Source organism: Gobio gobio, assembly GCF_949357685.1.
Source record: "Gobio gobio genome assembly, chromosome: 22".
Lineage (NCBI taxonomy): Eukaryota > Metazoa > Chordata > Actinopteri > Cypriniformes > Gobionidae > Gobio > Gobio gobio.
This window is the reverse complement of record NC_137118.1, coordinates 28,674,106-28,689,602: the sequence shown is the minus strand read 5'-3', so window position 1 is coordinate 28,689,602 and position 15,497 is coordinate 28,674,106. Positions and strand designations below refer to the sequence as shown.

The 15,497-nt window shown below is 43.4% G+C and overlaps 1 protein-coding gene across 1 annotated transcript in view; it reads left to right on the top strand.

Moving 5' to 3' along the window:
* Window positions 1-13,706, top strand: part of prrc1 (proline-rich coiled-coil 1) — a 42,470-nt gene extending 28,764 nt beyond the window's left edge. The window contains exons 6-9 of the mRNA XM_079804161.1: window positions 7,611-7,774; window positions 7,937-8,040; window positions 10,684-10,786; window positions 12,374-13,706. Coding sequence (XP_079660287.1) covers window positions 7,611-7,774; window positions 7,937-8,040; window positions 10,684-10,786; window positions 12,374-12,583 — 581 coding nt within the window. The 3' untranslated portion in view covers window positions 12,584-13,706. The remainder of the gene's footprint in view (window positions 1-7,610; window positions 7,775-7,936; window positions 8,041-10,683; window positions 10,787-12,373) is intronic.
* Window positions 13,707-15,497: the final 1,791 nt, after the last annotated feature.

Below are 15,497 nucleotides of genomic sequence, written 5' to 3'. Positions count from 1 at the left end.
TTTACACTGAAATCTCACAGCAGACACGCCCCTTAAAACAGAGCGTTTAAACCAGAGGGCTAAAATCAGGGTAGGAAAAATGCCTTTTATTTATATATCATGACAATTTTTGATGTAAAAAGCATTCTAACATTATAAGTGCACCCCAGGAAACATCATAAAACAATAAAACAACGCAGTTTATGACCCTTTTAACAGTATATCATTGCAAAGGTATTTCCAACTTCTTTTTACTTTTATGCGAAGAAAACTTTGCCTGGAGAATATCGAAGTCTTGAATCACGTTCAGTCGCTCATACATTACTTGTGCACGAGTGCGAGCACAGTGAGTTTCTGCTGCAGTTCACTTAACGTCCACTGGTGTCGCAAATAACAAGGGTTTCTGAATTCTACATATAGCCCCTTCAATGTGCAAGTAATTAGGGCCCGAGCACCGATGGTGTGAGGACCCTATTGTATTTGCCCAGCCTATTATTCTTCTTGTCCCAAATGAATTGCATTTTTGAGGGCCTAAACATGCTCAAAAACTCTTAAAAAAAAAATTGGCACATGCGTCAGAAATGGCGAAAATTTACGACTGATATGGGTTTCAGAATTAGGCGTAGATAGCGCCACCTACAAAATTTCAATTAAGCGCCGTTCAAGCTATGTTTCTCGTACGAGTGTGAAATTCGGTAGACACATGTAACAGCCCAATACCTACAAAAAAGCCCCTGGGGTGCAAAATCTAAAAACCCAACAGGAAGTGAGATGTATTGAATTTTCTCTGCAAAATTTTTGCCAATTTTCCCATTTCCAGACGTTGTACTTTAACAAACTCCTCCTAGAGATTTAATCAGATCAACATCATATTAGGTCAGTCTAATCTAAAGGCCGTTGCGACGTTAAATTGCGAAGATCTTGAGTTTTCACTGAAGGGCGTGTCCATGGCAGCTGTTTTATTTGGGTAAGAATCACACAGACACAGAGAGTTGCGTACTTAATCCCCACTTCCAGACCCAAGTAAACAAACACATACATTCGTCAGGCATAACCGAATGCTTCAGCACAATCAAACTCAATGCACCACTGAACACCAACTCAATGCATTCTCCAACAACACTTAAGAGAACACAACATTTACCCCCCTCCTACGGGGTTTCAAACATGAAATGTTGACACAAAGTCCTGTAAGTGCCCTGGCCGAGAACGAGTGCGAACAGGCAGCGGGGAAACATGTGGATGAGGCTGGGCAGCCTGTGATGGGCAGGCACAAATTGATAGGCATGTCTGGAGACTGTGCAGGAACTATCTGAGGTGTCTACTGAAACCCTGGGGTGTCCTGCCAAGCTGGGGGTGTGGCTTGAGATGCGACACCCGTTGTATGTGCCGGGCTCGGCACTTTGCGGAGGCGGCTTGTGTGCCACCGCGTGCCGTCACTGAGCAGGAAGGTGACTGGGCCCAACTGATGGGTAACTTGGAAAGGGGAAGACCAATATGATGCGAGTTTGTTGTCTCTCTGGGGCCTGCGAACCCTGACCCAATCTGCGGCCTGTATGTCAGGGACCTTAGCACGTGCTGAGAGATAAAAATTTCTGCTTCATCCACCTCTGCTGGTGAGCAACAGCGGCCTTAACTCTCGGTAGTGGTTCCTGAGGTAGTGAGGGGCTGAGCCTGTCGAGGGGAAGGTGGAGCTCATGGCCAAGCATGAGGGAAGCTGGAGAGACCCCCGTCGTAGAGTGTTGGGTGGCCCTGTACTGCAGCAGTGTGTGACGGATGGCCTGTGAGAAGGTCCATCCCTGGAACAAGTGCGCTCTGAGACTTTTTTTCCAGTTACTGGTGGAAGCGTTCGACGCCACCATTAGCTTGGGGGTGATAGTATGCCGTGCGGATGTGGCGAATACCCTTGTTTTTGAGGTATGTGGTGAACTCAGCCGAGATTAGCTGCGGGCCATTGTCAGTAGTGATAGTATTTGGAAGGCCCCAGCGGGAGAACAGAGAGTCCAGAAAGTTAATTATGACCTGAGAGGTTACAGAGCTGGTGGCAATGAGCTCGGGCCATTTAGAGTGCAGGTCATAAACAACCACTAGGAAGTGTTGGTGATGAGGAACTCCCTGTATCTCACCACATATGTCCAGCTGCAGGTGGTCCCAGGGCTGGGATGGCCAAGCAAGAGGTTGTAAGGGTCTTACCGCTCAAGAGACAGGTGGCACAGTCTTTCACCAGGACCTCGATGTCTTTATCTATCCCTGGCCACCAAACCCGTTCTCTGCAGCGCTGCTTCAACTTCACAATACCCAGGTGGCCCTCATGAGCCATTGCCAAGACGCGTGCACGCAGGGTGCTGGGGATGCCACACAGGTGTCGTTCCAGCAGGACAGCTCTTACTTTATTCTGGAAAATGCTGCCAGCCCCTCTGGTACCTCCTTAGGCCAACCGTTCAGGATATATACACGGAGCTGGGAAAGGACCGGGTCCTGTTCAGATGCCTCCTTCAGTTCTTGCAATGATACGACGGCCTGGAGGGGTGTGTGTAACATTTGGACAATGTCCCGTTCCACCCGGTCTGTGTCAGCGTGTGTGTGTGTGTGGCAGGGTGGGGTGGAGCTGAGTGGGACAGTAGATCAGCCACAACATTGTTCCTGCCAGGGGTGAACTTCAAGTCAAAGTTATACTGGTGGAGACGGTCAGACCAGCGGTGTAGCCTCAGTGGTCTGTGGCCTGTCCCAGACATGGAAAGCAGTGCAGTCAGGGCCTGGTGATCTGTCCTTAGGGTGAAGGCACGGCCATAGAGATACAAGTGCCACCTCTCGCAGGCCCAGATGCAGGCTAATGCTTCACGTTCCCCCACCGAATACCGTTGCTCCGTCTGGTTGAGGGCCCGTGACGCAAAGAGAGATGGGCTTCTCCATGCCCCGCTGGATCTGTGACAGCACTGCTCCTATGGCTGTGGCCGACGCATCGCAGGTCACTAAGGTGGGGCTGGAGATATCGAAGTGAGCCAACACTGGAGCTGTGGTGAGCTGCACTTTGAGCATACGCACCGCATCAGAGCATGCCTGTGACCACATCCATGGCTCATCCTTACGCAGCAGACGCCGTAGTGGGGCAGTGGTAGCAGAATAATGTGGGAGGAACTGAAGTGGTGTGACGCCATCCGCCGACAGCTGGAAACCCACATACTCAATGGTCGGTGCCGAGAAAAACTAACAGTCAATGCTGAAAAATGTGTTATGTTCAGCTAGGGCTGCAAAGACTCTTCTGAGGCGTTCTTCGTGGCTCTCGGGAGCAGCCAACACCGACACCATGATTTTTTTAAAACAGCTGGGGGCAGAGCTAAGTCCGAATGGCATACGCGTATAGCGAAACACACCTGCATGGGTCACGAAAGCTGTGAGGTTTCTGCTGCTGGGGTGGAGAAGTACTTGTAGGTAGCCCTGTCTGAGATCCAGTTTAGAGAACACGGTTGACCCATAGAACTGAGCAATGAGCTCTTCTGAAGTAGGCAGTGGGAACCTGTCTGGGATTACTGCCTTATTCACTGCTCGCAGGTCGACACACACCCGTAGGGCCCCTGATTTCTTCTGAGCTACCACCAAGTTCGATACCCAGGGAAATGCATCCACTGGTTCGATGATGCCAGTGTCCAGTAGCTGCTTAAGCTCAGCTGAGACACCATCATGGAAAGCCAGGGGAATGAAGCGGAGTGGTTGGATGACTGGTTTAATGGCAGGGTTCAGGAGAGGTTTGTGGGCAAAAGCAGTAAGGCAACCCAAACCTTCAGACAGGGAAGGCCACTTTTGCTGCCAAGGCATGGAGACTGTCAGGATCGCAGCTCCCTTTGTGTCCACTAGGGAGAATCCCAGAGCCGAGAACAAATTCCGACCCATCAGGTTGGCCCCACGACGGGCGACATGGAAGGTGAAGCTGGGTACCATCTTGTTGCCATACCCAACAGTCACCTGCAGGGAACCCACTAGGTCAATCGTTGAGTCGCCATAGCCACAGAGTGAAGCGCTCTGAAGAAAATGTTGTATGTGTGCATGTTCAGGAGAGACACACTGGCACCAGTGTCCAAAAGCAGTGGAATACACATATCATTTAGGCGCACTGAGCATGCTTTAAATGAGGCTGGTCCACAGTAAACATTGTGTATGATAGTGGGTGCTTGGGCTGACTCAGCTGGGGCAGAGCGGCAGACTGAAGCAAAATGGTGGCGTTTACCACAGTTGTGACACGTTTGGCCACGGGCTGGGTAGTTCTGTGCCCTAGATGGATGAGATGAAGATCCACAGTTGTCACAGGGCTGTGATGTTTGTGTTTGTGGGCGTGGCCGAGACCGCTGCTGGCGTCTCAGTTGCATGACTACAGAGGAGTCTGCATCCGTCAATGTGTCGTTCTGGCTGGGCTGTAATATCGATGGGGGCATGGGGGAGGGGGCTGTTTGCCGTTTAGTCAGATCCGATGCACATGCAGCTGCACTCTATAAATATTTGTATTGCAATCGTGATTGCTCGGGCCAGTGATAAATCATCCTGTTCTAATAACAGAGTTTCACGTATTTTTGCGAATCATTTCGTCCTGCAACGCACCAAACTTGCATGTGCTGGCCAACCCCCGCAAGTTGGCAACATACTGTTGCACAGACTCACCAGGCAGCTGGTGTCTTTGGTGGAAGAGAAAACGGCGCAAAAGTGCGCTCTGTGGGGCTGCAAAGTGTGCAGTTAATAGTTCCACGGCTGTGTCATAATCGCTTATGGTGCCAGACTCAAGCGTTCCCAGCACACGTTGACCCTCAGCTCCCAAGCAATGCAGTAACAGCGCCTTTTTGCGGGCTGCGCTCACGTCAGTCAGCCCCACTGCCAAGATGAAAATCTCAAAGGACTGTAACCAGCGAGTCCAAAGAAACGGAGGCTCGCCAGGTAGAGCAAGGAAAGGAGCAAGAGGTGGTAGTACAATATCAGCCATCCTCGTCGCCAATGTTATATTTGGGTAAGAATCACACAGACACAGAGAGTTGCGTCGACTTATCGTCTCCTTTTTTACTTAACCCCCACTTCCAGACCCAAGTAAACGAACCCATACATTTGTCAGGTATAACCGAATGCTTCAGCACAATCAAACTCTATGCATCACTGAACACCAACTCAATGCATTCTCCAACAACACTTAAGAGAACACAACAGCAGCCTCACAAAGTTTGATGTTTCGCCATGAAACAGGAAGTTGTTGTATCTCAGACATACAATTTCCGATCTACCCCAAACTTCACATATTTGAGAAGAGCCCTGGCCTGAAGACATCTACATGCCAATATTCACTTACGGTCATAGCGCCACCTGTGGTCAACAGGAAATGGCATGCTTTACACTGTAATTAACTCCCAGAAACACATTTAAATATGACATGAAGTACCAAACATGCTAGAAACTAGGGCTGGGCGATATATCGCATGACATTGTTAAGCGCATCTCGTCAGTAAAGCCGGTTCCTTGATTAGTAGTAAATTGCCAATACCTGCTTTCAGATGGAGCGGCATTTACTACACAGAACCGTAGTTCACTGACAAGCTGAGCCATATCGCATTAATTATCACGGATGTATCGCCTGCGACAATTAATGCGATATGGCTCCGCTTGTCAGTGAACTACGGCTCTGTGTAGGAAATGCTGCTCCATGCGAAAGCAGGTGATGGCGATTTACTACTAATCAAGGAACCGGCTTTACTGACGAGATGCGCATAACAATGTCATGCGAGATATCGCCCAGCCCTACTAGAAACATATTCAATCATGCAACACTTGGCTAAGTGCTAATGTATGTGATTAACGCCACGAAACAGGAAGCTATTGTAACTCAGGCATACAATGTCCGATCTGCCCCAAACTTCACATGTTTGATAATAGTTCTGACCTGAAGACATCTACATGGAAATATTCAGTTATAGTCAAAGTGCCACCTGCTGGTAGAAGGAACAGTGGCACATCAAAATGACTTTGCTGTATTTCTCCTATATTTACCAGCTTAAATGCATCTTGCTCACTATTCACTGTTTTCCTGAGGCCCTTCAGAAGGCCAGGTGGTGGTGGCCCCGGGTGCGAGGGCCCTTTCATCGCTGCTTGCAGCTTTAATTTTTTATTTTGTTTCAATATAATTTACTATTTGTTTATCCTCTTTACCCACAAATCATTACAACACCTCATCACATGACGTCAAACAATATGAAACTGTAGGTTTTAGGGCTGTAATCAACCAAAGAAAATCTTGGTCGACTGAAGTCCTGAAATTTTCGACTAAAAATGACGTTAGTGAAAAAAAAGTTAAATTAATTAGCTGCGCACTGTGTGAAGTACTTGGTAGCCTTGTTGTCTGCCTAAATGAATTATAAATAAACATTTTGTTATGTTTATTTATAATTCATTTAGGCAGACAACAAGGCTACCAAGTACTTCACACAGTGCGCAGCTAGTAGGCTATTTGCAGTATATTAAATCGTTTTTGACCTGATTATTTTGCACTGAAATGAGTCTGACACACGAGTCTGTCGGCTCTGACAGCGTTGCATCACGTGTACCTGCGCAATTCCATAGCCTATGACTTCTGAAAATAGAGTACTATGCTGTCAACTAGTGAGATCATCACAAGAACTTTTGAGGAATATGCAACATAATTTAGACAATTGTTTATGTCATATGTATTATAACTGACAGACACTATCATTTTAGCCGCTCTGTGCAGCTCGAACAGGAGTAGAATAGACTATTAACTTAAAGCTTTTACTCTTAAACACAAAAGACACGTCCACTTTAATAAAAAAGGAATATTTATTAAACAAGCCAGATCAAGAGCAGAAAAAACGCTCTCACAATTAAATAAATAATTTACAGCAAACTAGCCTACCGGTACTTCAATCTGTCTCTCTTCTCCAGTGGGTTGGGCTAATGCAAAAGAAGTGAAAAAACAAGGGGGTGTTCTGAAGACCGACTGTTACCTGTGAAACAGGGGTGCTCTGAAAACACCCCGATTAGCAATTAGTGCTTTCCACCAGATGAAAATGAACGCGGCAAAACTGACAGTACAGATCCACTTTTGCGGCACGACTGAAGCGTGGTGTTGTGACGCTTCCCCTCATGTGTATGTTGATGGGCGTGCGTTTGAGTCAGCGGGGAATGATAAACAAAGGACCAGCGAGAGACTTGCGCATGCCCATAGCGGTAAACTTGAGGAACGCCCATCAATATACACATGAGGGGAAGTGTCACAACACCATGCTTCAGTCGTGCCGCGAAAGTGGATCTGTACTGTCATGAGATGAACGCGGCAAAACTAATGAAATGAACGCGGCAAAAAATCGACCAATCAGAATTTTGGTCGAACCAGAACGTATCGACTAATAATCGACTAATCGACTGGGAGATTACAGCCCTAGTAGGTTTCAAATTTCATTTGTAATTGTAGTTGTCAGTCACATCACAAGCCGTTCCATCACCACACTTTTCCTGTGCCGAACCGCATTCTAATGGAAATCCTATTGGAACTGTTACTTGGCATACTCAGAAATGCTTGGCCTGATGGTGGAAAAGCACTTCATGTGATTGTCATTATTGAATTGAGTGTGTGTGTCTCTCAGAGTCTGGAGGAGACGTGGACATCGTTGTGACATCAGATAAGGAAGTGAAGGTGGCAGCAGTGCGTGACGCATTTCAGGAGGTTTTTGGTTTGGCCATGGTGACGGGAGAGGCGGGTCAGTCCAACATCGCCCCGCAGCCAGTGGGATACGCCGCGGGGGTCAAGGTGAACACGCCTCTGCTTCATGTCCCCGTCAGCCTCTGAATGTGGTGTTAAAATCATGAAAATAGACGATTTCACAGATCTTTGATTTTGCAGGAAACAAAAAAATAATCAGGTGACTTCAAAACTTATGAATTCACCTGAAAATTGTGTGTTTGTCTGTAGGGAGCTCAGGAGCGCATTGACAGTCTGCGTCGTGCGGCTGTCATTCATGAGAAGCAGCCCGTAGTCTCGGTGGAGAACTTCATAGCTGAACTCTTTCCAGACAAGTAAGAACAGTTCATCTTGTAAAGACAAAAGCATTAAAAGCATCTGCGTGGTCTTTTATATCAAGTACTGGCATTTAACCAAATACTTCAACCATAATACTATAGGCTGTTACCAATAACATTTTATCAACATCAACAAAATTCATCTTTAACACTGCAAAGGGTGGAACAGAAGCTGCACCTGACATGGCATGTTTATTTCACAGACTGTTTAATGTTATTCAAAGGTGGCGTACATGTATTTACACAACAATTGCATAATGTAATTAATAAACAGAATCTCATTACATGGTAGGACTGCTATGTTATGACAAATTATTATTTTCAATTGTTGCTCTTAATATTGTAATGATGACTCCTGTTGATTAACTGTACACAAGAAAGGTTTTGTGTTTGGGGAAATGGCATGTCATATTCTGCCTACACTTACAAAACAAGCTAAGAACCATTTGTGAATTAGTTTATTTAAAATGAAGACTTCACATTGCAGCATGAAAAACAAAACAATTATTCAAACTGGCGATACATTTTTATAGAGAAAGCAAGCAAGTCTACCGCAAGTAATGCAATATGCACTCTCGCAAAACCCTTCATTATAATCAGTTTCTACACTGGAAATTAATCTCTTAGGGGCTGTTCACACTTACCTAGAAGGTTTTGTTCCATTAAAGTGAACTTTTTTCAGGGGTCTGGGCCCGCTTGCAAACGAACTCTGGTGTGATTTGACTTCAATATGAATGCAACATGAACCAAAAACAGGATGTGATGTCTAGGGGTGTGATTAGATTTCATGCCACGAGTTCTCGCGATATTAAAACGTTACAATATTTCTTGTTGCGGTGCAAAGCTGTTTTGCAATATCAGCATGACAGAGTTCAGTTTGAGGCAAATCCTTTTACAGTGTTGCATTATATTGTTCTGTCTTTTATAAAGTAGAACTGAAGTAACATTCATTTCAAGATGATTAGTAGTTAAAGGGGTGGTAAAACGCATTCTTTCGAAGAACACATTTCGCTTGAATGTGTTTGTGGGGTGCACTGTAACGTGTTCATGCTTAGTTTTTTAAAAGTTTCATTATTTTTCATACATTTTACCTTTATTCTACACTGCTCTGTCCCTCCTTGTAAAAATGGTCTGATGGTTTCCGGGTTCTATGAAGCCGGTCCCTCAAAAATACGCAATGGGCTCAGATTGGTTAGCTGGCCCAGTGTGTTGTGATTCGCTAACCGCCTAGTGCACGTTTGTCGGAAACGTCACGCCCCTTACCTTTACCGGTAGTCTGTGCTTTGGTAGTATTAGAAACAATGGCGTCAATAAAACCATACCAATTTGAGCCCGAATCGGACCCAGACAATTTTAGTGAAGATGATCGAGCAGAACCTTCAGTCGTCAAAGGGATTTTTGGAGTAAAGGCTCCGGATCTATAGTGATCGCTACTGAATGGCACTGTTACTTTTGTATTTTTAGAACGATTATAGCCAAATATCTGTCGCAAGAACTATTAACCCAAAACGAACACTAAACATTGGCTTTACTATAGTAGCCAACTCAAACACAGAACCATGTTTAGCATGCCTGTAGATAAACAAGCATGTAGACAAACAATACATAAAAGCTTAAAAACAATACATAATTTACACTAATTCCAAGTTCGCTGTTGAGATTTTAAAAAAAGTTTTGAACTTTTGAAGATTGTGGAAGCATTCCTCCGTGAAATGTGCAGCACAGAGAGTGAGATTTGGGTAATAATTATGAGGGACAGAGTTAAAAGTAAATTTTAACCATTGATCCCAAACTCCCGAGTCCCTAGGAAGGCTTAACAAAGTGGACCTGCAATCCGGATGAAAATAACAGCGTTTCGTCGGCATTGCGGCAACAACACTCCAGCCTAACTATACCGCAACAACTCTTCCCCACAGCAATAAAAAATGGCCTCGCCCCGCTTATTTAATATTCTCGGAGGAGGGGTTTATGTAAATATTGGGACTGGTGAAGTCAGCTACCCTGGAGGAATGTCTGTAGTCCCTACCGGCCGTTTTCTGTAGTCCTCAGAAATTGATTTCTTTAAAAGCAAATATCTCAATTTGCTTTAAACTTTGAACGTTGTAACTTTGCAGATGCTGTTTATGCTCAAACAGCAACATTACATATTAGCTAAAGTTAGAAAAGTGAAATCGTGTTTTACAACCACTTTAAAACATTTAAAAAATGCTCCTGCATTGGTTTACATTTTGTGACTATCAGTCAAAAAAAAATTTTCCAGTCATATATTGCATCATTGAAGATTTCTTGAAAATAGTATTAAAATATTGTCTCTTCTAGTGAACCCAATATTGTGTACTGTCTCGTGAGCTGTGCATCGTGTGTGACGGAGGGATTCCTGCCGCTGTTTTGACTTCTTTACACATATTAGCTTTTTGTTGAGTTCTCAGCTGGTAAAAATACCATCATATACACGCATACAATGAGCGCATTTAGTGCTGCACAGAGCATTAAGTAACTTTGCAAAATACACATCATGAAAACTGTTTTTTTTGTTTTGTATCTTTAGGTTCATGTTAAAAATGAGTGTGAACGCTAAGTCAAAAGACATTCAGAATGAAAGAAGAAACTGAACATCCTTCTTCGTACTCTCTCCATCAGGTGGTTTGACATTGGCTGTCTGATCTTAGATGATCCTGGAAATGGGATTCACATTGAGACTTTCACTCAGGCTACACCAGTGGCCCTGGAGCACATACAGCAGGTAAAACAATGTAATTTCTGCTGCCACACTTTCACTTCCTTTGTAGCTGTTCAGAGTGATGCCAGTCTCTGGTGTCTGAGGGTGCTTTCACACCTGACTCATTTGGAGCATTTGTTTCAGAGCTTGGCACATTTTTTTCCTTAGTTCGTTTTGTTTAGCCATATGAACACGGCAATCATGCTCGGATCCGCATGCATCAAAACAATTGGTCCTCACCTGAATGAGGTTGTCTCAGCATGATTGAAAATGAACTCTGGAGCAGTTGAGTTGTAATAAGAAAGCAATTATACCCAACTGACCAACGAACCAAGCAGTATCATAATTCATAAAAGGAAATGCAATACATAAAAAACAGCTGGTAAAAAACCGAAGAGCCCCTGATCATCTTTAAATGTTGTCTCATTGCTCTTCTACGAAACAGGTGCATTGCAGGAATGTTGTCACGACAAACTTGATTCCTGCTCTAACTGATGAATGATATGCATGTTAATGTATTTGGTCTTGACAGAGACGCTGCTGCTTCTAATAGATACAGATACGCTGCATATATGTAAGATATTCTGCTGCTGCATGTATAGGCATACATGATATATCCCATAGTAGATCTAGACAGGGGGAGGTGGAGGGTTTCAGAGCTACAGCTAACACTGAACCAGGCTGTTTAAATGTTGAGCAAGCAATCTCATTGGCTGCAAAATCAGAGCTTGTGCCGTAGTAAATGATGCGATTGCATTAAAGGTACACTATGTAACTTTTGGCCCTCTAGCGGTTAAACAAAACTTTATGCATTACATATGGTTTTTCAACTGCTCATAAAACATTCACTACTAGGCTTAAGAGATAACCAGTTTAGATGGAAAGGACGTTACTTTAGCTTTACCCGTTAACAGACACGATACTTCCTTGAAAATAAATTCCAGCACAGTGCTACAACAACCATAATGAAATGGCCCTTCACAATAGATCATACTTTACAATGAACTCTGCTAGAGAGCTATATATGGCAATGTATCTGTTCAATAAAATACCGTACTCACCTGTTGAGTAATAAAAAGCCAAGATCTCTGTCGCTTTTAGAACATTTCAAATCTCTGTTCTCTCCATCTCCGAAAAGCCAAGCTAATGTTGATTCTAGTTTTATTATGAGCTCTGTCACATTCTTTTTTAGCCCGTTTGTTTAAACGGGTGATTTCCCCAGAGGTTTAGCTGCTCCATGTCAACCTTTCTCAGTCGTTGTGCCACTCCTACACCATACAGCCGAAGCAACTTTTCTCTATTTACGAATATGACAAGACACGCACAGGCGATAGACTTTTGTTCACAATCTCCAGTGATAGCCATCCTGTCAGGTCTAAAATATAAACACTTACAACAGGCTCAGTTATAAGTATAACGACAGCTACAGATCAATTCAAAATGAGCGAATCCTGATTGATGCTCCTATAAGGGGCACTCTGAGCAGTGAGAAGACAGTTTAGCACTAAACTCACATTAAAGTGATTTATGTTTAGTGCTGTCACATGAACACACAAGTTTGTAAACACTCATAGAGGTGTGTGCGCGTGTGTGTGTGCTGTTCTCCTGCAGGCGCAGTCACTGACTCCTCCAGACTATAACCTGCGCTGGTCCGGTCTGCTTGTGACGGTTGGCGAAGTTCTGGAGAGAAATGTGCCCAACGTCAGCCGCACAGACTGGCACCTGGCCTTCACTGGGACATCCCGCCGACAGATGATCTACTCTGCTGCGAAGGCTTTGGCTGGCATGTACAAACTGCGTTTGCCCTCCAGGACAGTGTAAATATCATATGCCGTCACGTCATACGGACCACAGATTTCCGGAATAGCACAGGATCCACATTCCATCTTTAGGTGTCCTGTCAGAGAACCTTTAGATCAGCTGCGTTTCTGCATCAGGTCTGAAATAAACCAGTTACAGGGCAGAATAACCAATATCTCACTTTTAAATTATTGATTGAATTGAATATTGTGCCCTTGATTATATTTGAGTTTAATTGATATGAATAAATGACGGCGTCCCAGTCTGTATGATGGAAATAGATGGAAATGAAAACCCGTCATGTGTTATGACCAGAATGCATCTGTTGTCCTACAGAGGGTCTGTCTCTTTTAAAATGAATAAATCTTACCAAGGAAAAGATGATTTTCTGTCAACCAGATTTATAACGCTTTGTGTTTACATTTACAATCAAAAACTTTTAATAGGGTTTTTTTTTAATTGAACCATTGAAATTCATATCAACATTGTGAATATATAATTTTGATGTTACTGTTTTGGATCTTATTGTATAGCGTTTTCTTTTCATCCTAATCATCACCTTCAAACATTGTTACAATATTGTGTTGTTGTCTGCACGTTCGTTTCATTCATAACTTAGTCCATGTTGGTGTTTACTGCGGTTAGATGAAATCCGATCCCTAGCTCTGCTGCATATAAAAACAAACCAGTTACTATAGATGTTGTTACATAATTAAACAATCTTAAATCAATGTGCTCTGAAATCGTTTGCTCAGAGCGACACAGGAAACAAACACACTGACCTGAGCATGACCTCTGAGTGACAGCTGATGTGTAGCACATGAAAACAGACTGTGTGTTTGCTATCATGAACCGAAAGAGTTGATGGAAAATCTAGAACTGCCTTTTAATTGTTTGTAATATTTCTCCTGAATAACTGTGGATAATGTTTTTTCATGCCATTTTAAAAACGTGCCTTTTGACCAGCAGACAAGTAAAATCTTTTTGTAAAGCCTTGTGTTGTTCTGTTTTTGATGTATGGTCCGTGCCTATAAGAAACTGATGATATTATGTTTTCTTGTTTCTGTTGTCAGAAGTCAAATTTAAAGCATATTTAAATGGAATTTTGTTTTCCTTTTTACTGTAAAGCTCAGTTGTTAATTGTGAGGTGTGTAATTCTTATCCATCCTATCTCAGTTTAATATGCAGAATCACATTTGATGATTATAGCGGGGCAGAAATTACACATCATTCATGTATTTCACTTGTATGATTATTATCACTGACTGGTGTGTGAATGAGCTATTTAAAATATATCAGTGATAATGATCAATGCCAGTGGAACTATAACCCAAAGAGGTGGTACGAACTGTACTAGTTGCACCATGGTAACTGTAGCGTTTTAGGGTTACATATATTATCAAATTAAATTTAGCTCAATAGGGAATTATGGGTAGCCTATTAATATTTAGGGATTTGTGATTACTCTCAACAGGTTATAATTTAATCATAAATCTCCACAATCACCCAAAAAGGGGAATACCTAACCTAGGTATTCATGCAATATATATATATTTATATACACTCACCTAAAGGATTATTAGGAACACCATACTAATACTGTGTTTGACCCCCTTTCGCCTTCAGAACTGCCTTAATTCTACGTGGCATTGATTCAACAAGGTGCTGAAAGCATTCTTTGCCCATATTGATAGGATAGCATCTTGCAGTTGATGGAGATTTGTGTGATGCACATCCAGGGCACGAAGCTCCCGTTCCACCACATCCCAAAGATGCTCTATTGGGTTGTGATCTGGTGACTGTGGGGGCCATTTTAGTACAGTGAACTCATTGTCATGTTCAAGAAACCAATTTGAAATGATTCGAGCTTTGTGACATGGTGCATTATCCTGCTGGAAGTAGCCATCAGAGGATGGGTACATGGTGGTCATAAAGGGATGTACATGGTCAGAAACAATGCTCAGGTAGGCCGTGGCATTTAAATGATGCCCAATTGGCACTAAGGGGCCTAAAATGTGCCAAGAAAACATCCTCCACACCATTACACCACCAGCCTGCACAGTGGTAACAAGGCATGATGGATCATGTTCTAATTCTGTTTACGCCAAATTCTGACTCTACCATCTGAATGTCTCAACAGAAATCGAGACTCATCGGACCAGGCAACATTTTTCCAGTCTTCAACTGTCCAATTTTGGTGAGCTCGTGGAAACTGTAGCCTCTTTTTCCTATTTGTAGTGGAGATGAGTGGTACCCGGTGGGGTCTTCTGTTGTTGTAGCCCATCCGCCTCAAGGTTGTGCGTGTTGTGGCTTCACAAATGCTTTGCTGCCTACCTCGGTTGTAACGAGTGTTTATTTCAGTCAAAGTTGCTCTTCTATTAGCTTGAATCAGTCGGCCCATTCTCCTCTGACCTCTAGCATCAACAAGGCATTTTCGCCCACAGGACTGCCGCAAACTGGATGTTTTTCCCTTTCCACACCATTCTTTGTAAACCCTAGAAATGGTTGTGCGTGAAAATCCCAGTAACTGAGCAGATTGTGAAATACTCAGAACGGCCCGTCTGGCACCAACAACCATGCCACGCTCAAAATTGCTTAAATCACCTTTCTTTCCCATTCTGACATTCAGTTTGTAGTTCAGGAGATTGTCTTGACCAGGACCACACCCCTAAATGCATTGTAGAAACTGCCATGTGATTGGTTGATTAGATAATTGCATTAATGAGAAATTGAACAGGTGTTCCTAATAATCCTTTAAGTGAGTGAATATAGTTAACAACAATTTATTGCAATTAACTACGGATATAGGTCAATGCAAGGTCACGCTAGACGTAGGCAGTGTCGAGACAGACAGTAGAGGTCATGCAAACATTAAAATAGTGCAAAAATATGATTAAAATATTACCTAGAATATATTTACTATATAGGTTATAAG